Source organism: Argiope bruennichi, chromosome 11, assembly GCF_947563725.1.
Source record: "Argiope bruennichi chromosome 11, qqArgBrue1.1, whole genome shotgun sequence".
Classification (NCBI taxonomy): Eukaryota; Metazoa; Arthropoda; class Arachnida; order Araneae; family Araneidae; genus Argiope; species Argiope bruennichi.
In genome coordinates, this window is record NC_079161.1 from 22,349,234 (window position 1) to 22,375,975 (window position 26,742).

A 26,742-nucleotide genomic window follows, 5' to 3' on the forward strand; every position below is an offset into this window, starting at 1 on the left:
TTTGTTTTGGTTGATGGAAGCTCGGCCTTTTATTGTTGTACATTATAACTTTTATATTGTTTAATATATATTATATAATAATGTATACTAGCTCACATATTTTAATTAATTCAAAAATATCAATTTATTATTGCATAGTAACTTCAACTAATTTTATTAAATGACATTAAGAAAAATTGAAGACTTTAATTGTTAGCATACTTATTTAGAAAGTATATTGAAATATAATTGAGCATGCTCCATTTCTCCCACTGCAGATTTTTTTTTTAATGCATATCACATAAAGTAGGCTACTTTTAAGCTTAATTTGACTGAAGTTTGTAAAACACTATATATTTCAGTTTAATATGCATTTAAAATATTTTTTATTTTACAAATAATAAGACTAAAAAATAAGAATTTGTATTTTCTTCTGATGCATAAAAATCAGGTTTTCTGTTTTAAACCCAAATATTAAAGCTGGTGCAACAATTAGGATCAAACAAGGGGCTATAACAGCTCTATTTAATGCAGCTGTCCCATTCCTCCCAACTCATATACAAGTATATATATTTTTTTATATAAGTTTTATGCAATCTCTATAAATCCAGTTATCTTGAAGGTAATTTTTAATTAAATGTTTTATTTCAATTAATTACAATTTTTCCTACTTCAAAACGGGTTGTATAGAGAGATTAAAATATATTATTACATATATATGTGTGTAATGATACCTCTAAATCTAAATTAATTTAACACATTAACTTTGTTCTCTTATTTCCCGATTCATTTCCACCCTTTTTATTTCATTATGCTACACAAGCTCTGTAAAACTGCTTTAATCCACATTTTCACATGCTCCAAGTGAAAGGGACAAAAATCTGCCAAGCTAAGCTAACTCTTTTAAAAGATATGTGAAATTTTTTTATCTAAATTGACACGTGTTAAGAAATCCTTATCAGAATCTCACAGCATATAAATACTTCGTTCTTGTACAGCTTATAAACGGATGTGTTTCTTCCTTCCTTCATGTACATAAATTTTGTTTCCCAGAATGGAATAAAAAAGAAGTCTTAAAAATTGAAAGTGTCTCTCTCTTTGGCCTTTGCTCAACAACAAGTGTTTACATTTTATATTATATATATTCTGATTTTAGAAGTTAAGAAGGGCCATTTCATGGGTAAATAATTCAGCTTCAAATGCACCAAAAGTATAGTTGTTTAGAGTTGTTTTCAAGGAAAATTTAGTTGAGATTAAAATTTTCACTTATATAAAAAATTGTTACAGACCTTTAATGAAAAAATTAACTTCTATTACAACTTCCTAATTTTATAAAAGAAATCTGAGCCAATATCTAAAATTATAGAATTAATTTACAGGAATGGAATTGTTAACATAATTAGCTCAAAAATGTAAACAAGAGACCAGTCTACTAAAAAACACATGAAACAAATTGTAATTTTTTTAACAATTTTTAATTATTAATCAGGAAAGTTACACTAACTTTTAAACATTACAATAATTTAAAAAAGAATTCATTCTGAAAAAGCACTTTACACCCTGATTCACTTCTACAATTAAAAAGAAAAAAAAAATATCCAATTGAGTTGGAAAATATTCCAATGAGCATTAGCAAAAAGTTGCTTTGGTACTTGTACACAAATTGAACACCAAAATGCTTGCATAGATATAAGTCCTATAAGTGCTGGACTTGAGGCACTCAACTTTGGGAGATCTCTTGAATTGCTGAGTAGATTCAATCAGGGCACAGAATTGAAATTCAGCCTTCAAAAAGCAATGAGAAACAAATCATAAGTTCGGATTAGCACACTTTCCTATTAATCTTTAGTCTATAATACATAAACAGCAAAACTGTTTTGATTTTTTTTATTGAAGAACCAGAGTCACACAAAAAATAAATTTCCATGAATGCTTTTAAATGACATTCATGCCCGTTTCCCCCAAATATTCACTGCAACATTTTTGAACACCAGGTTTAGGATAACAAATATAATCAACTTAATAAATAAACAACACACACAATTTGCAATTCTAGATGAACACCGACACTACTAAAAAAGTTTTTTTACCACAGATCAGCCCACATTGAGTTCACTAGAAAGGGAACTAAAATCATCATAAGCAATATTTGCTTCAGTAATATACTAAATATTTAGTTCCCTCTTGCAGCAGGCTTTCTGTGGCTTTAACTAACAACACCATGTTTTATTTTTGAGTTGCAACAGATAAGCTGTCGCAACACAAAAAATACATTTTCAGCTACCCTGGAAGTGAGTGAGTAAGTAAGGCTGAAATAGTACAAAAAATATGAAAGTCTATTTCTAATATTTACTACTAGAGTGCACAAAGTTTTTTTTTTTTTTAAATGGTGCTCTTTGTTTCAGGCACTCTGTGGCTTTAAAAAAAACGGTACCTTTTACGAGTGGTCACACTGTTCATCAGGGATTGCAAAGAGTAATCTCTTTAATAACTAAAAATATATAAAATAATCCTCTCTTTTCACATATCACAGATATATTCATTTTTACAAAAAAGCATCCCACTAAGTCTATGAAAAATATGAAACTTTGGAAAAAATGGATTCAGATTTATACATTCACCGTCATTCAGATTTCAGGGTGATTTTGTGGATATAAAGTTGAAAGCATTTCCTATTGACTTTCTTAAATTTATGAAAACTGAAAAGGGGGGAAAAAAGATGAGGGAAAAATTAGTCTATACGTATAAAAAAATTCAATCCTTCTCAATAAATTAATTAGCAATTTTAAAATACAGCTTCGAGGCAGTTAATTTGTTAAAAATTGAAAAAAAAATAGTAATTTACTTAATTGTTCCCTTATTTTCCACAAATTACCACATCCAATTTTTGAAGCCAAAACATGGTCTAATGTTTATGTAAATATCGGTTCAGAATACAAATGCAAAACCAAAGCAACAATTATCAATTTCTACATAGTATGTGGGAATCGTGCATTTAATGACCACAAGACTATACTTGAGGGCAATTTAAAATCTGAAAAATATATGTGAAATATGAGGAATAACATACAAATATTACCTATTTGCATAGAAGTAAACAAAAATATAAATTGAAAAAGCTTGTTGATAAAAGAAAATTCATATAAATACAAAAAACCTGTTTAACTTTCAATGAATTAAAGGTACACACACATAAATATAACAGGCTTAGTATTTTTACAGCAATAAATCAAAGTTTTAATTTCATCACAATTTTAAGCAACTCGTTTTACTCATGAGAACTGACAACAAATTAATACATTTTTAAAAACATTTTATCCTATGCCTGCTAGAAGAATTTCAAAAGTCAGATTTTCTCAGCCAAAATCTGTCTTTATGGTTTAAATAGTCATAAAAGATATCAAATAAAAATGCTCAAATATTTCATTCTCTAGAGTATTTAAATTTGAAAAACTTCAGAGTTTTTCAGCCATAATCTGTTCTTATGGCTTTGATTTAAATGAGTTATAGCACATAAAGAGCACCTAAGGACAGAAACATTCCTGCAATTTGACAGAATCCTTCCTATATGTGAATGTAACATGTAAAAGGCACTATAATATCATACAATAAATACATGTAAAATATGAATGACACATACAATTATAAACATTATTCAAAAAGGCACAGAAGTAAACAAGAAAGCAACTTTAAAAATAATAAAAACTTGACAACACATAATCCATGAGTTATATTTTTAGTTCTCAATGAAATACATAAACATCACTTTAAACCATTCTCACAAAATTTTGATACACAAATTCAGGTCCCTTTTTAATTACAGAATTCAAATATATAAAAACATTCTTGCAAAAATTGAAAACAGCTTAAAAATCTATTGCAAGCTGTCTTTAATTCATTAGAAATTACTAAAAATATGAAGTCTTTAAGAAACTAAATCATGATTTTTGCATTCTCCAAAAGAATATTTAAAATTATGTAAATCAGACTTCTAATCTATCTTAATAGTTGCTTTGCTATGGTCCGAATGTAAAAATACAATCCACAATTAATCCCAGGATTCAATTTTGATATACAGAACTATCATATGAAACCGATTCTTAATGACAGTCTATTAAAAATAAATCTTATTAAATGTTCGTTTTCAAGAGAGTATTTAAATTAAAATATCAATACAGACTACAGAAATCTGATTGTTTCAGCTTACAAGGCAAAACTAAGGGGGGAAAAAATAAATCACTTTTCTGATTCTAAAGCATTTAAATTCCAGCTTGAAATATAATCAACCAAAATCTGCTAAAATGTTTTAAGTTCATGTGATATATAAGTGCACTTGAAAACGGCAATTTTTAAGGACCTTATAAAATGAAAAATTAAATAATTTTACACGGAAAAATAATTCAATGTCATAAGATTACATATTAGCAATGACATATTCGAAAAGAAATACATGTGAACAAAGATTCAATGTACTGTTTCATTAAAAAAAAAAAAAAAATTCTAAGGAGAATCACAGTTTCTCCATTCATTAATTTTTAATTCTTAGTTCAAAGTTTCTTTTTAATATCAACAAATATTAGGGAGAACTAAATGCTCAATAAAAAGCCTAATATTAAGAGCTGCTGAACAGTAAAATGAATTGCACTACAATTCAAATTAGTCTATACTTCTGTTCTTACATGCCCATTTCTTGATTATATTCTTACAAAAATTTACATTATTTACAAAAGCTATCCCATTCATCTCACATTAGAAACACATTTACTGATTACTTTAGCATGCATATATTGGAAATCAAACTAAATAAGGCAATCTTATATTTCACTCCAAAAATATACACCATCTAGGATATCAAGGAATAGAACTTACTTCCACCTCATAACATGTTTTAAACAATGAACACCAAATTCTGAGGATTATGCAAATGAATGAGGTAGTGGCCTATAAAAACCTTCTTCAAGCTTTGAGCAATTTATTTAAGCACAAGTCCACTTGCATTTCAAAAGGAAATTCATGCATATGAGGCAGTATCGTATGTAATATCTCGCAGTATTCATATGACATCCAGTTTAAGCAGCAAGTTCCCATCTTATTAGTGGGATTCTAAATACCACCAAATCTTAATAATGAATGATGGTGCTAAATGAATGAGTCAAATGTTTGTTTATGGCCATATTGCACTAAATATCAGTTAAAGCTTAGTATCACATCAATTCTTTCGGAGATAAAAATAGCAATTTGAATCCTAACCATAATTCAGATAAACGAGCTATCATACAATCACTAAGCTATCATACAATGATAAAAATTCAAAAATCACAGCCAATGCTTTGATAAATTAATTTTCAATTGAAAACATGAAAAGTAATAAATTAAAGGTATTCAGATTGAAAAATAAAATTCTTTGGGTGCAAAATTGGAACAGTACATTGCTTTGAAGAGTATTTTATGCATTTTGCAATTGAAGCTGACTCGGACATCATGTAAATGAACAAGAAAATGAAATAATAGAATGTACTTTAACAGAACTTAAAAAAAAAGTAAATTACTTAGAAATATTTTACAAGAGAATTAAAAACTACAACATAAAAGAATAAAGAAATATAAATATATTACATTAAATTAAGTGATACACACACACAAAAAGGAAAGATTAGAATAGCTAAAACAAACCCTATTTATCTAAATTCTGAAAGATATGCCAAAAAAAATAATTGTATTTTAAACTTTAATAACAAAATTGACGTATCGCTTTTAATCATTAATCTTAAAGAACAATTTACAGTAGAATTCCAATTAACAATAGCCCAATCATATGAATTATTTAGCAGATGGGGGGGTGACAAAATTGGGGATATTTTAAGTCTCAAGGGATTAGCCACTGGAAAGAATTACTAAGTACATAACTATTCAGTTTGACTAAAATTACACTGAAATGCCTATACAAAGCAATTTCTTTTTGAAATATTTCAAATTAAAATAGACTCCATATATATGTTTTTAAATAATAATTATACATTTGTAATGAACTCTGTTTCTGAAAATTTTTTTCACTTAATTTCTGAATTTTATTCAAATAAGATTAGCTCCCATTAAAATTGGAATTCTACTGTATCAACTTAAACAATGCTTTTAAGATAACAGAATTTGCTTCTGAAAATTAACATTAGTCATATTTACACAAGTTAAAGAAAAGTAACAATTAAAAAAAAAGATAATATATTGTCATACTAGTTTTATGTAAAATGCTATTAAGACAGTTTCTTTGATCAAAGTAATATGCACTGGCAGCTTACATTTATAAGCATTGATGAATGAAGACAAATTCAAACACAACAAATCAAAAGTTGTTCACATTCTTAATAAAAAAAATTCAAGTAAGAAATATTTGATAATGACAACATCATTTCTCTTTATTCTGTGGAAAAATAAACATGGTCTTGCCACAAACACCATGCACCAAATAGGACCAGTAAGAATTCACAGTTTTTCATTGATTTGGACAATGATGCAGCAGTTAGTATTTATTAGATGCTGTCCACATTATTTGGAGGCAGTGTTCTATCTTTCAAAGATATGTTACATGGACAGCCATTTTCCTCATTTGAAATGTGCATCAAAGAACAAAAAACCAATACATTTTTTTGGAGATATTACTTTAAAACAACAAACTCAACCCCTTTTTCTTTTCACTTTTAACAGCATACTTAAGATTTCAGTAAAGAAATTATTTAAATGATTTTTTATTGACTATTTAATACATTTTCTACAAATAACTTCCAATTTTTTTTCCTTTCCAAAATTTACAACACAGTTATCAATTGTATTCTTAAAAAACACAATTTAAGTAAATTTTTAAAATTTACTGAAGTCTCGATTTCTAAAGTCCGGCATTAATAAGTTAACAAAATGCTAGCAATAATAACAGACAAAAACTTAAGAATTACGTTATCATATAGTCATAAAATCAGCAAAAAGTAATCAGTAAATATGCTATACTTTGAACAGTAGCATTCTTCAGTCAAAACAAAAATAATTAAAATGCTTCTTTAGCACATTGAGTTCAAATAAATTAATTTTTAGAAGCATTTAAGAACAACATTTCTACCAATGTCCTGAGTTAAAAACAAATAATTCTTTACTATAATACATACACAAAAAAAGAATTTGGTGGCAAACTATGCAACACAAAATAAACATAAGACCTGATTACTTTTCAAATGTGTGCATACTTTGAAAAAATTTACTAACTCATGCATACAAATTCAACAACTGTCTCAATGATGTCAGTAAAATTTCATTATTTCCCCCCAAAAAAGACTTCTTTTTTCTTCCGAACATTTCAATTTCACAATAGAATTGATACCTTTTAAGATTATGCATGTATTTATACATGCTTGGTGACTCTGGTTACTTCAATTATTTATATTTAAACCTAAATTTGCAGAGGCAGAAAATTAATCCTGCCTATATATCCTCTGGTGGAGGTGGTGGAGGAGGAGGTTGAGGCGGAGGCAGTGGTGGCTGCATGGGAAAGTTTGAGTTCGTCTTGCCCACCATCATGTTGTGACCTTTTAATTTTGGTAGAGGAGGAGGCGGAATCAGATAAGAATTCTGATAATTCGGCACAGAAGAGTAATTCTGGAATGTAGAGTTTTCATTAACAGGATACTGTAACCTAGAAGACGACGCATTATTATGAGTATTGTCCACATCGGAACGATGCGAGCTATGTCGCGACACTTTATTTGGCCGCTGGTCACTTGAGTGATTCTTTTGATATTGTTCAACTTTTGGATATTTAGTGGATGGTTCAACTGAATTTTTGTGATCACGATGCGAGCCGTCGGGAGTTACATTACTGTGAGATCGTTTTCTACTTTCCCGATGCTCACTTTTATGTGAAGTACTATACGACCCAGAACCAGATTTATCCTTGGTCAAGACAATTTTAAGTGAAGTAGGAGTTGAAGATTTTTCAACCTTGGGAGTATTTTCTAGAGGTGGTGGTTTTGGAAGCTTAATCTTGAGTGGTTTCTTGGGGCTTTCTGCCTTGACAGGCGGCGTATATTTTTGATTACAATCCACACCACTAAGTGAAATAATGTCTTTACGAATTTTTACTTTGATGCCACTAGAAGTTGGCTCAGAGTGATTGCTACTGCTATTGCTAATAGACATTTTACTTTTAGACACATGCTTGCTTTTATGCTTCTTGCTACTGGACGATTCAAAGGACTCTTTACTTGATGACTTTTTGCTTGATGAATGTTCATTAGGCATATGCGTGGCTGGTGGTGGAGGAGGCTGTGGATGAGGCTGAGGTAAAGGTGGAGGAGGTGGAGGCTGTGGTTTTTCTTGAGGATGTTCAACACTTTGATTAGATAAAACTATTAACTGTTCATTAGGCATCAGTAAAGTTGTATGAGATGGTGCTTGCACACTAGGTTGAGATAATGTCGAAGGCTGTGGAGGCGGCAATGATAATTGAGGCTTTTCTTCTTGTTTTGAAGAATCGTGTTCTTTCTTTACAACGACAGGTTTCTTCTCCTTAGAATCACTATTATATTCAACATTTGGTGGTCCCGGAGAAGGATCTTTTTCTTTTTTGATTACAACTCCTATTTTATTTTCTACAGGAACAGCAGTAGGCCGATTGCTATTAGAAGTACTGGCACCACTATTAGTACTACTACCACTACCACTAGGACCAGGTAGGGCAGGATTGTTATCAACAGGCTTAGGACCATGCATTGTTCCATCCTAAAAAGAGTTAAAATTTAAATTAGCACCCAATAATTTCATTCTGATAATGAAAATATCTGATAGGCTATAAAAAATAAATCTGGAGGATTGTTGTATAATTCCGAACATAAATTGATTCATGTACAAATTGAGAGTGGGTTTTCATTCAAGTATAAACCCAAAACCAAGCAGTTAAATGGGTGGAATATTTTTCAATCAAGTAAAATGCCAGTTGTCCATAATGGTAATATTAACTATCTATAGTTATACGTTTTTATCATGCTTTTTTACTCAATAACTGGTTGTCTTGTACATTTATTATGTACATATTCTAATTTTATTTTCATTTTTAAAAAATGAGTAGAACAGAAATTTTTTACAGCAAATTTCAAACTATAGATGATTAAATTTGCAGAAAATTCCAACAATAGTATGACAACCCAGTGTTTCTTTAAAAATATTCCATTCTAAGATGCAATCAGCAATAATAAATTTGAAAATGAAACAAATCTTCACTATTCGCAGAAATAACTTAATTCTTTTAAAATTAAACCTTTTCTTAAACTTAAGAAATATAAACTACAGAAGTACTTAATGCTGAATTTGATGTTATTTAAGGATTTATTGCTTGCATCTCATAAATAAAAATGTACCCATGCTTTTTGCAAGATTAGAGGATCTCTATATAAACAAACAAAAGTAGTTTATTCACAGAAAAAGTTCCAAAAATTCTTGGTTTATATACAGAAACAGTATAAGGCAAGCCTTTAAAGAACATGTGAAGCGATTCTTAATCTGCTGCCATTCAGAACTTAATATCTTTATGATAAGTAATATATTGAACCATATTTTAATAAAAATATAAAATATGCTTAGCAGATATACTAATGCTTGAAATGAAAACATTTCCCAGTGTTGCTACAAATAAAAATTAAGCATTTAATTGTCATAAAACCTCTTCCAGAATACTTCCTTATGCAAATTTGGAATTCATAGTAGTTCATTGTTTCAGTATTTGCAAAACTTGAATATTTATATCAAATAACTGTAGTTACCGTAAATAAAAACATTTAATGGCTTCCAAGTTTTAAAATCAGATAAAAAGGCAAAACTATGGAATTCCAACAAATGTGTATAGAAGTAGATTCTTCATATTTAGTAAAACTTATTTTTAAAATAATACATTATAATACATATCTTCCTATCTATCATGAGCAATTTTATTTTTAATAAAAATATTAGTTAAATAAAAAAAAAAATGAATAAATAAAAAATAAAGACAAACTATTCATTGCACCAAACATTTTTGTTTTTAAAATTGTAATTTGTTTTGTACAAATAATTAATGATTTTTAAAGAATAATATAAAATTTCATTAAACATTGCACATGGTATTAAGCAGCAAATAAATAAAAATAATTTGAAAAAGCTACATTTTTTTTAATTTAATAGAGCTAGTTTCATCAAAGATAACATAAAATTTCCTCAACCTAAAAATTTTTTAAATCAATAAAAAACATCATTAAATCAACTGTAATGAAATTTATCTTAAAATTTTGTTGTATTTCATATTTATGAGTAAAACATTTAAATATTGATTCCATACTTAGAAAATAGAATAGAAATAACAAAATAAAATAGTACAAATAGGGGGGAAAAAAATCCAAACATTAATTGTTAATAAAGAGGACTTCTGAATATTTAGAAAATGGATTTGGGTGATTGTGACAAGAATAATTAATGGATCAAACATAGCATTTTATTTCATAAAACACAGAACATACTTCATTGAAAATTAGCTAATTTAAAAGGTAAATTCTCTTCCGTCATATTTTAATATGTGAATACATGCATTAAAAACCAATAAAAGAACACAGCACAAAAGCAACTTGAAAAATTATGATATGTGAAAAGCTGAATTAATTTTGTTAATTTCCTATAATAGACATGTGTTCTAAAGAAATCTTTTAATATTTTCTTAAGAAATATAAAACCAGTTAAAAAATAGGGGGAAAAAACATTAAAATTAATACTTACTTTACCAAACTTTCGTTTGAACCGATGGGGACTTCGTTCCAAAATTTCAATAAATTCCTGTGTAAGTCCTATACAAATAATATATACAATTTCATTTTTTTAAAATTTTATTTTTATAATTTGGGAACAAAACTAAAATTATTTGTGGATATGTGTTCAATCAGCCACATATACACAGAACATAAAACATAGATAATAGGAATATGTATGTATCTCTAACATACATCTGATATCTATAATAAACAAAACAATGGAAACTGTTATTTCCACTATCAACGAAATTCAGTAGAAAAATTAATCACTGCTTTCACTATTTTTGTTTAACATGCTCAAATATAAGGAAGGGTAAAAACACTTACGTTCTAACAAGTCCCATGTAACATCTTTATCTACATAAAAAAACCAGTCTCTACCTTCAGAGCATTTTTCAATCTATTAAAAGAAAAAGAAAATGGCAAGTGAATATTTTATTTACATTTAAAAAGTTAAATAATAAGGATTTCATCTTATTCATACGAAACTGAGCAAAAATCTTACAACGTACACAATATGTGGATATGAAACTAATTTCATTCATAAGAAACTGAGCAAATATCTTGCAATGTACGAAATATGAAGACATGTAACAATTGCTCATGTAACATCTTCTGTCTTTTTATTCAAAAAATAATACTAATAGGCATGTACTGTAATGCAAATGATGTTCCATATTTTCAATATAAGTAAATAAAGATCAATTGTGTTATAGTATCATTTATTCACCAATTTGGTACTAACATTTTTTATTTAATAAATATCAAGTTTATTTGAATTTGTAGTTCAAATATTATCTCATAATGCATTCTAGAGACATTTGAAGTAGGAAACATTTCTTGCTGTATTTAAAGCCAAACATTAATTGGAAGAGAAATAATATGCATCTAATTTATGAAATTTTTATATTTATATTATAAAACATAACTTATATTATACTTTATTATAAAATAAATAAAATTCCATAAAACAAAAGAGACTCTTAATAATACTGTTTTAACAACTTTTTCTAAAGAAACACAAAAAACATGCTTGAAGATGTAACACCTAAATGGTAATATAAAATAGAGAGAGCTTAAACATATCTAAAAGAGAAGGGAAAATATTAAAAAAAAAAAAAAAAAAATCAAATATAATTTACTATTTCCCCACAATTAGACTCAACAGGTTATAAATATAAACTGCACCTAGCTTAACACATTCACATAATTCATGTTTCAAAAACGTCAATATTAAAATTGAATTAAAAAAAAACTAATTAGATTCTAGTTAGAATAAGTACAATTTCACCACTACCCTCCATCTTTGTTCATTATCCATCTTTACCACCAGATTTAACTTTTACACCACAGGGCATTTTCTTATACAATTATAAATACCTCAAGACAACCTCAAAATCAATTAGCAGAAATGTATGGCTGTCTAAATTATGTTATAACTGAATCAGTTACAAGAACAAATCCACAAAGTTCAATGCACCTTTCTTTTCATTGGTTTGATTTAACTACTGAATGTAAAAATAGTATCATACCAATCATACTTAATTGCTTAAAAGGAGTTTTAAATTTGAATGAGTATAGGAGAACAGTACCAGATAAAACTTCAAATGATTATTTCGAACTGGCAATTTTACACTCATGCAATTGTTTTTGATTCAGTTACATTTAAGCTTATTCTGAGTAGACAAATAATCTAAACCTGAAATGCTGGTTTGCAGGAAATTTATAGCATCCTTTTAAAACTGAGATTTGTATAAAGAAACAAATGTGCCAGTACATCTTATCAAACGGATGAAAGAATAGATAAGGATTGAGCTTCACTTTAACAGCTAATTAATTTATTTTTTAATGGATTAATTACCAATGAGAAAAGAGAAGAATATAATAAGTAATCAACATGCAACAAGCAAGGTGTGAGATTACTAAACAAAACAAAGCAATAAAATTATGTATAAGAATAAATACATTAGTTTTAAAGGAAAGAGTATCTAAATTATTTTCGCAGGTCTTCTAGTTCTTAACACCAATAGCAACACTAACTAGATTTGGTTTGTGTTAAGACAGGAATCATTTTTGGCCAGACTATGCCAACCATGTGAAGAAAAGGCTAAACAATTTTATGGCAAGTGATTATATTATCATGGAATTATGCAACTACCAGATAGTAAAATTAAATTGCAAATGTAACAATCTTGTCATCTCACCATTCATTTTAACAGATTACAAATATTTAAGCAAATTAATCATAATATTTTATCAATAATCACCATTAAAATAATGAACCTATTTTATATAACCATAGTTGAATAAAGCTGTAACGCTATACAGTTACAGCATTTTGTTATTAAATATATTACTTAAAAATATATATCTCATAAACTTAAGCAAATTAAATTCTTACCATATAACTGGACCATTTACATGCCAAGTGAATACAAACACAAGCTACTATTGTAGGTTTGTATTGCAGGCACATGGTTGTCATATGAAGGCTGAAAAAAAAATTCAAACTTTCAAAACAAATTGGGCTTTTCTTTTACATGAAGGATTATACTTTCAATTCTGGTGCAATACATTCAAGTCTTTTATAAAAATAACATTCATCTTTAAAAATGTTGGTTAAAATAAAAATAAAAAAACAGGAAAAAAAAAATCACTTAACATTCATATAACAATGTCTGCCTTGTTATTTTAAGAGTTTCATAAGCATGTGTTTTATATAAATTCACCATGAAAAAAGTTCTCACACAAAGCAAGAAAATATCTAGTTCTTATAAAAAGCTTTTACTATTCACTGTAATTTAGAAATTTTAATCATTTCTGTAAAAATATATATTTGGTACTTTATAATTTTAAAACATTTCCCTAATTTAAATTAAAAAAAATTTATATTTCAAACCACTTTGAAAATTGCTATAATTTACATTCCACAAGACAAAAAACAGCCTTCAACATATTTAAATATTTTACAAACAATTTAAAACAAAAGAATAACTAGTTTTATTTTATTCTAATAAAGCAGGACAAATTTCATTACTTAATACAAGTTTGAAAAGCACTGGAGTCAACCCTCTAGAACACTTATTAAGAATAACAAATGATCATCAGAAATCTCGAGCATCAGCTCGTTTTTATCTCCTAACATTTTAAAAACAAAGAGCAATATGAAAATGAATAATTACCTGGTTGTTGCCATTATATAGGAAGTTTGAGCAAGATCTTTACTAGCTATAAAAAAAAGGGAGAAAAAAAAAAGTGAGTGAAAATTTGCAAGAGACATAATCACTAATTTACATGTAACATTTTAATAACTAATTTTAGATATTAGGAAATCAATTTCTCTGCTAAGAATGTAGGCAAAAGAAGTGACATTTCTCAGATTTTATTACTTTATACAAAGGATCTAATTTTTCTATCCCACGGCATCTTTAATAATCAGCTTCTTTGCTAAAAATGTAGGCCCAGGAAGTGATCTCAGATCTTATTCTTTATACATATGATCTAATTTCTCTATCCCACATCATCATCTATGTATATGTATGATACATCCTCTATTAAAGGCAGTTGGATTCTTACTCCTGACTTCTTGGAAAATCAACAAATTAATTGTTTCCTTTTAGCAATTCAAAAACTCAAATATAATCTAAAAGGAATATTAAGCCTAAGTAATTTTGAATAAGATAGCATAGATCATTTATATAAAAACCTGCAAGAGAAAAAATATATATAAGCAAAACACACAATACTTTAGTGATAAATTTACCAAAAGGACTAGTACAAGCGGGAAAAAGGTGCAGGAGGGGGGGGGGATACTAAAATGCTAAAAATCAGCATAGACAGAACTGCTAAAAAAAAAATCTTAACCCTTTATAAAATATATATAAATGAATATAGTAAAAAAAAATGCAACAGTAAATAAGCCAAGGTAGCTTTTAATACACAAGAAAAGGACAAAACTAATATTTATCTAGAATTACATATTGACTTTGGAATGAAAATAACCCATAAACAAAATATTCCCAAGCTGATAAATAAGATTTAGTAATTAATGTATAGTACATGAAATGAGAAAAGTTTAAAATGGATGCTTTCTACAATATAGAAAATTATAAAGCAATTTAAAAGAAAAGTTTGAAAATTCAGTTCTAAAAATAAATATGTAAAGATGCTTGCAACTACTGAGGAAATAGAAATAAAAAAATCACTAACTACATAAAGTAAGCAAGTTTTTCATAGTTTCTCCCACTTGGAAAATAAGAATTTTATAACAGTTTCAGAGACATATGGAATTTTCATCTATTATATTAAAAATGTGGGCAATTTTTCTTGATAATATAAAAAATGCAAATAAAAATAGAGAATCTCTATTATACTCATTTTCCAAACTGCATATTTACTACAGCATTAAAGAATTTTTTTAAATGTTTGTTAAAAATCTTAGAGAAATTAATATTTTTATCAAAAGTAAAGATGTATGCACTGCTATTGAATTTCAATCATATTCTTTTTATGACTTTTTTTAAAGATATTATTTGGTTCTGAGAACACTGAGAGATCAGAAATTGTTACAAAGTGAATGATTGGACTTGCCTAGTTTCATAGTAAGATGAGTGCAATATTAACATGGTGTATATTAGGAATAATGTGGATCTCAACAATAAAAAAGTACAGTATTTTTTGTTTATAATAAGCATGTACTAAGGCAGCTTATATAAAATTATATGTGAATACTAGGAAGATACTACAAGATGATTTTCAACTAATTGATATTTTTTAAACCTGACACTTTTGCATAAGTATGTATAAATTAAAAAAGTTCAAATATTCTAAATGGCCTTTTATACTTATAAATAAATTATATAATTATAAAGTTGCAACAAAATAGGCAATATGAATAACATTAAAAATTACAGTAACATAAAAGGCTAGAAATGAAAGAAACATTACATATAGAAAATCATCTGGATATCTTTACATATAATTAATTAGCAGTTAGGTATATGAATTGAAAAAAAAAAAAAAAAAAAAAAAACCCATGAAAAAGAATTGCACTTATAGCATAAATGATAGCTGCTATTCTATGAGAAAGACCATCTACTATAGTCATGTTTTTCCTTGATCTGAATGTCATTTAAAAGCTTTGGCATTACAAAAAAGCATTGCTTGAACAAATTCCGATGCCAAATTTAACCTAAATCATAACATTTTACAAATGGCAGGAACTACCAATTTTCTTTTACAGAGTTAGTGTGCAGTTCCAGAAAAACAGGGGAAGGGGCAAAAGATAGCAGGAGACAGAAAAGCAAGACCCCATGAAAAGATTCACAGTATTTGGTATTATTCATTGGGGAGGAGGGAGAGTTTGGTAAATATCAGGTATGAAGCAAAATTATCAGCACATTAGTCTAATAGAATATTCCCACATTTTAATAGATATTCTACATTTGAAGCTCTTTACAGACATATCAATAAAGAAATTAAAACGTCACAAATTCAACTATGGATCTTAAGTTGAATATGATATTTATCTTTATTTTGGAAGTAATACAAAAAAGTAAAAAAGTAGTAAAAGTAAAAATCATAATCATCATAATAAAAATCTAATCTCTAAGTAATAAATTAAGTTTTATCACTCTCAATAACTCGTTTCCTTTAAAAAAAATTTATCTTAAGTTATAAATTACTTTTTTTGAACTGAGAATGAAATTCATAAAATCCATTCAAACATTTAGTAAAAAATAGATAATATTTTAAAATTTATACATACCTTTGACAAGTTGACAAACTTTCACCACATAAGTATGTGGATGTTCAATTCCAATATCAAATCCTGAAAAAGGAAATAGTAAGCATACTGACACACAAAAAACATTATATTCAATATTACAGGAAAGGAGAAGATATACAACTACTAAAATAGAAGAACAATTTGAATTCACCTTAAAACTTTGTATTTAAGAGGCAAATCTTTTTATTTTTAGCTAAAGATACGAGTGGCAAATTAATGTTTCCAATTTAAATTTTTTTATGAAGTTGAAAGATTAAATAATAAGTTGATATGTGGCAGTTAATAAAGAATTTTGCTGCTATGATAGAATTAAAAAAAAAATTGATAATAGATAATCAATAATATTGATCTAATCTTTTTTTAAAAAAATCAAAATTGCAGAGATACAACTTTTAAATTTACAGGTAATAATTTTAATACATTTAGGTCAGAATATTTCAATCGATCATGACTACAGGGGAAATCATACTTATATTTTGAGAATTACAAAACCACTGGCAATAATTGCACCAATCTGATTCTTTGTTACAAGAAGACTATATCAATTTACAGAAATATATCAGTTTAGAACACTTAAATATATTTTTATACATTTAATGAGCCAATATTGTTCTATTCATTAATAACAAATGCCTTATTTTTGTTACACAAATGTACATTAAGCTAAAAAATATTTTTGTACACTAAATACCAGGAGTGATTAGGAAATCCATTTTTTTTAAAGATAACTGACATCAAATATTATAAACTAAGACTACCATAGTTGAAACAGAAGATCCTATGTGCATAAAATTTTAATCGTTCTATAAATTACTTCATTCAATATTTTGATGCTCTAAAAAAGCAATATGCAATAATGTGAAGCTAAAATAATATGTTGCTTTAAATTCATCTAGTTTCACTCAAAACAGTCTATAATTTTTTGGATAGCATGTTACTACTAAAAACATTTGAAGGATCCAACAATATTGCTATTTGCAATCTAGCCTAGTAACTTTAACCTATATAATGTCCATTAATAATAAAGCATTGCAACAACAATTAAAGAGAATAACACATTAAAACAAATAACCATTTGAATTTAGATAGATGTGCACTAAAACTAATAACTGCTTTAAAAAGTTGTGTTTACAGTTTAAAAATTTTACCCAAAAAAAATTCAGCTATAATCAATATTAAAATCTGCCACTTATCATTCTACAAGACAAGCAAATAAACAAAATTATTTAGGTATGATTTCATCATTGTGCTAATAATTATTCATTTCTCAATAAGAATGCTTTTAAAAAACAAAAAAAAACTAATTATAGTCTTTTAAATAAAGTTATGTACATTGTCTTCAGACATTTTACATTACAACAGAATATGCATTATACATCCAAAGAGAAAACTAAAAAGAGGCATATGAATTTGCAAAGTCAGTAACAAAAAGAATCACTGGTGCCAAAGTTTTTTATGATTAAATTTAGTCCAAAGTAAATTCTACTATTTAATAATTTGGTACCATTCCATTAGTGGAACCCCAAGCAAAAAACCTACCAAATCTTAGACAGCATTCAAATTCTTTGCTTCATTTCATTAGCAAAGGCATACAAAAAATTTGATAAATGGAGTCCAAACAATAAAATAGTACCAATGACTTCTTAAAAAAAAATCTCACAATTACTTTTATTAAAAAGATAAGAGATAAAGATGCGAGGGAAGAAAAAAATCTTGGGTTTAAAATGAACTACCTAAAGTTTGAAGCAGTATGTTTTCGTAGGCCACTGCTTCGTTGAGCTTATATGTGTAATCCTAAAAAGATAAAATATACATTAGTAAGAATCCACACAGGGTGAGAAAACAAAGTATTATACTCAAAAATAGAACAGACTTAACTATTTTTCCTATTTTTTTTTTAAATCAATACGATGCCAATGGGCAACAACCACAGGGAATAACTGGAAATTACCCTTTCCCATTGACAATGTATTAAGAAAAGTGTACACACTGAACAAGTTTATTTACAGAGAGCCTCCTTTGTTTTACTGCTTGTTATATATAAATATTTCAGGAAAGAAAGAATTTAACATCAAGTATTATTGTCTCAATTAATTTGATACTAAGTTTACAGGTAAAAATTGACACATACTAACTTCCTAAAACTTACAAGATAAATTTTCTGTAAGTTTTTATATATATACAGTCAGACCCTGATAAACCATCACACCTCAAAGTTAAGAAAATGTGATAGTTCATGCAGGGTAAATAGATATTACTCAAAACTTGTCATCCACGTTTGTGAACAGAAAAATATGTCACCATCAGAATTAACAATAAGATTTTTACTTTAAGCGTTTAACAACTAAAAAATTATGATCATATAGGATACAAATATCATCCGATTATCCAAATTTCTGAATAAGAAATATTTCACCATCACTATACTTAAAGTTACATTACAATGCATTCAAAAGTAATAATACTTTATGAAAATCAAATCCATTGTTAGTATAATATGGATAAATTTCAATTATAATAATGGTTTCAATGCTTCAATATGCTCTTAAAGCCTGAAAACTAAATATACTGCAATCATCATCAAAATATTATAATCATTACAGTTATCTGCCATTTTAGTCACTAAAGTAGGAATGGCTTGCTTATTTGAACAGTCAAAAAAGTGCACCATTCCATGTTTCAATTTTCAAAAATTTTCAGAAATACATTAAATATATATTTTCAAATAATCAAAATAAATTTACGGAATATAGCATTTTAATCAGAAATCTGATGAAAAAAACAAATTACTGTCCATTGATTTTTGAAAAATACAATAAGTAACAAAGTAAGCAGTTGAAATAATATTGCAATAGATGCAGAGATATGCAGTTCATGAAACAATGCTATTTCTTACAGTGAAAAGAACTTTTATTTTCTATTCTAATACTACATTTTATTCTATTTATTGAAATGGACCTTCCTTTCATAAAATATAACTATTTATGGATTTAGCTACATTACTATAACAATCTGAAATTATAAAAGGACTATTTGGGGGCAGAATATTATTTTGAACTATGCCATGATGACAAAGACAACCCACCTCTCTAAATTCCTACATCTCACAAATAAACAAATGTTTGACCAAACACACACCACGGAGTTACTATAATTGTTCTGGTATAGAGTCTTAAATTCATGAATTCCTTTCAATAATGAAACATATTTTGCCTCAAGACAAGCCTTATTAACCCCCTCCTCCCCTGAAGAATATTGAGAACTTTGCTTCAATGAAGGAGCTGTGAAGTCTGCATCCTGAATATGATCCACATATTTCCAACATAATAATGAACAAATAATAGCAAGTCTATAAAATTTAATTTAAAGGAAAAACTTTAAATTAAATAAGTCAGGAAATAAATATGATGCAACATAAATCACTTGGCACTTGAAACACTAAACTAATGTGCAATAATACACTTCATACTTGGCACTTCAAACACTAAAATTTGGACAAAATCAGCTATAACATTAAGTTAATGCCAAACACAAATTAGAAAATAGAGATGTTCGAAATAGACTGGATGAGTCAATAATTCACAATTCATTCCTTGGAGCAAATCAAATACTGGTTAAAAAAAATGGCGATCCATTGACAGTTTAAAAGGATCTGACTGTATAAAAGATATAAGAAAACAAATTTGAGGCTCTATTTCAATAAAAATATTAACATGATGAATTTCAAAAGAGTATAATAATTTGTAATCCCACTTGAAAAGATATAAGAAAATGTAAATTTTAATATCTTTAAAAATCTTTTAATTCATCCTAGAATATTTTTAGATAATTAAATTTATTTTAACCTTTTTTTTTAAACTACTGGATTAAGTTTAAATTTTGAACATTTAAAAAAATTACTGAAATTTAAAAACTGAAAATGTAAGTTATTATAACCGGAATTTAAGCGATATATTAAATTTTGGATATACATAAAATGAACATCTCACCGAAAAAAGGCGTTTATTAACCTAATACTGGAAACATCTTGGGATTAGAATGATAAATTATGTTAATTTATCCAGCTAAATCCCCGAAAATAAATTTGAGTGTAGGAAGAAAATCGCACATTTTAACCTGCAGTAATAAGAAATATAAATTAATCGCATGCATTACATATTTACATGTACATATCGATAGCAATAAAACAGCGACACTCAGAATAAGTGTGCATGCATAAAAAAGGCTTCTGTATAACACATTTAACCCTTTGCAGTCCATTTTAGGTATGCTCTAACACTAACGAAGACTCGTTTCGGATGAAAGAAAAATCGAATGAATAGTAAATATTTACAGCAACCAAAATAACACGCAACAAAATAAATGCGCAATAAACTAATAGTAAACAAAACAAAAAGGAGCTAAATATCATTACCCAAATGATTACTGTCACGCTTTAAGGATACAATAGATAAGCAAAAGTTGATTTCTAAGTGAATCCCTCTGCAAAACTAATTAAATATGCAACCCTTTGACATTCACATTAATAATACTGTTTTGTACTAACAACATTATTAATGTGGACTGCAAAGGGTTAAAGAACACAGATAAGAGTGAGAGAAGAAAATGTTAACAGAAAATAACTGACACAGATTACATATTCCATTAGAATCGGCAATCGACTCATTGATTTAATTTTTTTTTTATCCATACAAAATCATATGCTTAATGAAGAAAATAATAATCTATAAGCTGCAACTAAATTATTGGAATTGGATACGATAAAGATTTCAATGTTTTCTTCATATATCTCTTTTCCACATATGATTTTAAGCATACATTTACTGGCCAACCCATTGTTCAATTCAGTTTCATAGCAAACAGCACTTTTTTTGTAATAGTAAAGTATAGGGTTTTAGCAAAATTAAATAGTTTCAACTTCACATCAATTAATATTACGATTGACAATAATCTTAATAATCAATTAATATTAGTAATTAATCATCTTGCCATAATAATCTTTTAATCAATTAACTTTGATAATATGGGAAATATTTTTTTAAATATATTTTGCATTTATATATATAAAAAAAGTTTTTGTGGATGTAATTTAATGATATGTGGACTATAATTAGATAGCAGTTTTGGACATTAATCCAAGAAAATAAATTTCTTTAAAACGTATGTTTGAGGCAGTACAAACGTATTAGATCATTATCACTGGTTTATTGATTTATACTAAAAAGTTATTTTTATTTATAACACTGTGAATCATTTGAATTTTTTGATAGCAAATCTGAAATCTCGGCAGGAACTGCAGTTACTCTTCTATTTTGTGATAGGAAACATATGTTATTACATTTTTCACTCACTGCTCCATTTCAGAATCTTTTACAGCATTTTTTTTTAAGCCTGCACTTAAAATGCATATAAAGAAAATATCTTATACACGAGATTGAAACTAAATCAAATATACAAGATTGCAGTCTATAGACATATTAAGGCAAAAATAATTAATAAAGACTGTTTCAATTATTTTAAATCAGAAATATGAGGAAAAGAGAAATGCTAGTCTTAACCATAATATTTAAGCAGGTAAAAAACATATTTTTAAACTGAAGTTTTACTTGCACACAGATAATCACTAATAGATAGCATTAATTAAATTAAATCTAAGCCTTTTCTATTGTACCTCATCAAACAAACCTTTTCATTTGTATTAATAATAAAGCAGTTTGGAGTAACAAATAAAAGACTTCCACATATTTAGATCCACAAACAAAAAAGAAAGTTTCTTCATAATATAAGCTTGATTCATTATGTTCAATTCAGTGTAAAATTACTTTTACAACAAGAGACCACAGAGCAGTTTCAAATGTAACACAGAAGTTAAATGGATATAATAACGTTCCAAACAAATCAGTTAAAAATTTCTATTATAATTAATAACTAATTTAAATTCTTTTTAACTCTTACTGAAGTTAACTGAATAGTTTAACCTCACAATATAGCCTAGAAACAATTCTCCCTTTTGCGAGAGGGAAAAAAATGAAATTCAATAATAATAAATGAAAAAACTAAAAAATAAAAGAAAGTTATGGCCGCTGACAGACAATTTACTTTAAGAAACCCTTTTCTTCACTAATAAAACAAAATTTTGCAAAGAATTAGCCTTACTATAAGGTGCACACACCAGGTTGAGAGAATTTACACTTACAATTATAAGATAAACAATCTTTTTTTTTAATAACAAGTAAAATATAAATTACATTGATTGTTTCACTGCTATAAAAAAAAATATAAAGAAAAACTACTATTCAATGCTTACTGTTATATTTTATATATTTTCTATTTACCTTCTTATCTGCTTTTAATAAATAGTACACACCCACTAATTTTCAGTGATGAAATTCATGAACTAATTTTAAATATTCGTTTAAAAAATTAAATCAAATAATTGTTTATAATTATTAAAATAGGTATATCGAAAGGTATATTTCTAACATGAGAACAGACATAAACAATAGCAATAAATTTATTAAAACTTCAAAAATAATTACTGCATATAAACAATTCTGAAAATTATCCACCACTAACACATTTTACAAACAAATACAACACCGAATTGATTACCAAAAATGTTTGATCAAAAAATAATCAAAAATCTAATTTAAAAATCAATAAATTTCTCACCTTAAAAGCAGATAAATCAACAATTACATTTTGTTATTAATAAAATATTTAATGTGAAAAATAAATGAAAATAATTTCTTACCTCACTCCTAGTATCTAATTGTGGATTTTCTTTATGTAAACAAGCATGAGCCATCTTTATGACATGCTCTAGCTTACGAGGTTGTTCTTCCACTTTTGCAGCAAGAAATAAAGCTGCAATGGACAATTTCTAAAAAGAGAGAAAGTGTTTATTAAAAATAAATAAATAAAGGGGAGAGAGAGAGAGAGACAGAAAAAGGTTTTTTTTTTTCTTTTTTAAAGCAGTAGTAGAAAATCATATATATTCAAGTCATTTATTCAGATGCATTTGTACAATCAATTCAATAATTATTTAAGAATAAAACAAAAGTCACTATTACAAATCGAACGCAATTTAGTTCAAGCACTTACAGAGGCAATGTTAAATAATAAGACATGTTCATTTACATATTCAAATGCGTCATAAAAGACAAAATATGAAGTTAAGAAAAATTATATATAAAACAATTAATTCAAACATAAAAAAGCAAGGGAAAGTATAAGATTAGGTTCAATATACATTACATTAAAATTATGTCAAATGTCCAAAAAATTTCAACTTTGATGAATGGATATTTTTAAATTGGACCAAACACTAATATCTTATAAAATAACATTTCTATTTAAATATATAATTAAAACTTAAAAAGCAATATCTATGAAAAAATAATTGTAGAAAACTTCCCAAACTCAAATTTTAATGACATTCAGGGATTAATGGAGTTTCTTTATGCTAAATAAACTTTTCTATTCTAAAAAGACTTTCATTAAGTAACTTAATCCTCCAAGCAGTCAAATTTTTTTCAATTTTTAAGCTTTTTTACCTGTATTGTTAATTCTTTTTTTGTATGTACATTTTCTCAAAACTATTTGGATGAAAAAATTTTAGAGCATAAGAATATAGCTTTACAATTTATTAAAAAACTATCACTTTAAAAAAATTCCTTGAACTATAAAGTACAAAACCAATATAATTGGCACCTTAAAATACATTAGATTTAATAATACAAAATTTGTTAAATTCTTAGATATACTTGAGGAGACTTCAGCTATCAGAGATTATTAAATACTATTCTTAAGATTCTTAAATATTGAGCTTTTAAAAACAAAAATGATTGAAAAGTACTTACGTTTCTATGGACTTCAGTAAAAGAATGAAAAACATAAAATCTTTGCATATACATAATAGCTGTATTGATACAAAGTTGAGACCTAAAATTTTTGTTAAGAAAATTTATGAAAAGCATGGGAACAATGGAAGATGAGTTTTCATTCAAATTGTCTTTTAAAAAATGCTAAGCAATGTTATATTTCCACAATTTTTATTAACTCTTTATTTAATTCAAAGTATATTAGCCCAATTACAGTTACTTAAACTTGATATGTTTACTTGTTAAAGTTAAAAACCAAAATACATATTTTCCCCCAAATCTTTGCAAAACAGTGAGAAACTCGTCAAATATCAACTATAAAGAAACCAAGCAAAAAATAAGAAACAAAACTATTAAAATAAAATTTTCTGTTTTTATTCTTACTTTTAATTTTTTTATATATTATTATAGGTTTCTTTACCTTGAGGAATAAATTACAAGCATCAATTAATGAATACAATTATCATCCTTGGCAATTTAAAACATTTAAAATATTAGTTTGCTAATCATACCATATTCTTTAATTTAGTCATTTGTGTTTAACTAGAATATAACAAAATTAAATAAGCAAATAAAACACATTTTGAAAAAATGAACAAACTTACATTTTAAAAAAATAGTAATTGGCATTTTTGGTAATAAATAATATCTGTTTAAACTAGATAAAAATATTAAAATTGAACACAATTCCTAAAGTAGTCTCTGTTTAAAACTTAATTTTTCATCAAAAGCTTCCAACATAAAAAATACACTATCTAATTTACCAATTAAATCAATCTAAGGGCGGAAAAACATATATATGTATGATACATTTAAAAATTTTGAAAACACAAGACCACACACACACAAACAGTAACTATAACTTTAAAAAATCAGGTAGATCTGCAAAAACTAAAAAAATATTTTGCATTCCTTTACAACTATCACTGTGTAAAAATCTGACAATTTCAGATAATTCAATATTTATGTATTAAAAAAAAGGGGGGATTTCATCAATTGCCTCTGATTATTTATAATTGTATATGATGCAAATATTTTTATATATTTATTCTAAAATATTCTAAACAAATATTAAATTTCTGAAAGGAACCGGGGTTCTGGATAAATTTAAAATATAATCCCCAACTATAAATTAGAACTTTAGAAAAATAATTTTGCCTACAAAAGAAACAATATTTTCATTAGGACAAAATACACAAGAATACTTCATGGGAAAAATCCATGAGATATATTCAATTTAAAATTACGAAGATTTATCAGTAACACTTGTCATTTATAATGAAAATTTTAAGATCTAAATACTATATACAAAGCATAATATAATCTATGCCACATATTCCAAAGAATCAATTTTAAATGCTAACTTTTTGAAGGTTATCTATATAATACACTACTTTTGCTTGTTATTATAAATTTTAACATAAGATTTGCTTATTCACTTAAAAACTCTGCAGATTCATTTAATATTTAAGATTCTCCTATCAAAAAGTAATAGGGTCAAGTAACATCTTACTACAAACCTTGATGTCTTTACACTGTAATGATATTTTGTTACTATTTTACAATTAGCTCGGCCTATGACACATATTACACATAATGATAATTTTAATGAAATCAGTTTTTCTATAACAATTCAATAATAAGGCTCGAAAATATAAACTTTTAAAGAAAATGCATTCAAAATCTACGTGCATGGATTTTTGGTAAACATCCCAATTCAAGTCACTAAGCCTAACGGTGATCTAGATGATTAATTTCATTTCACATATAATTGAACATTCAAAGAAACATTTAAATTATGTACGCTTATTTTAAAAAATTAATCAGGATATTTGGTCTAATTCTATAAAGTTAATAAGTGACGATATCTATATAACGACATTCTACATAACCCTAAAAAGAATGATGCAATAAAATGAGAGTAAAAATACATATCACATAGTAAAAAGGATACAATTGGAGTCTTTGTCCCATATCCTGAATAAAGTTAGCTGCTTGCTGTCTATATGAGAGTTCTCGAGCACTATCAACGTCGTGCTTTCGACTCGGTGTATTCTCAAGTCTATCTTTTGAAAAATACCATTTATTATCTTCGGCCATAATGTAGAAGTTAATAATATTGTTTCACTTCGAAACAGTCGTGGAAGTATCTTCACATTATCAAGCATAGAAGAAATGGATTTCAAAGTGAAAAATAAAAACAACAAACAGCAAAATATATATATACTCTTAATAATAATCCACGTGAATGAGATTTTACACATACACTTACACATAT

The 26,742-nt window shown here is 26.9% G+C and overlaps 1 protein-coding gene across 1 annotated transcript; it reads right to left on the reverse strand.

Annotated features, from left to right (window-relative positions):
* Nucleotides 1-1,432: 1,432 nt before the first annotated feature.
* LOC129956856 (cyclin-T2-like) lies at nucleotides 1,433-26,742 on the reverse strand. The gene is made up of 10 exons (XM_056068812.1): nucleotides 26,419-26,742; nucleotides 24,444-24,525; nucleotides 23,336-23,464; nucleotides 18,315-18,375; nucleotides 16,561-16,623; nucleotides 13,976-14,021; nucleotides 13,195-13,285; nucleotides 11,121-11,193; nucleotides 10,762-10,829; nucleotides 1,433-8,742 (listed from the first exon to the last, which is right to left on the reverse strand). Exons 1-10 carry the CDS (start codon nucleotides 26,562-26,564, stop codon nucleotides 7,447-7,449), a joined length of 2,055 nt encoding a protein of 684 aa, XP_055924787.1. The 5' UTR covers nucleotides 26,565-26,742; the 3' UTR covers nucleotides 1,433-7,446.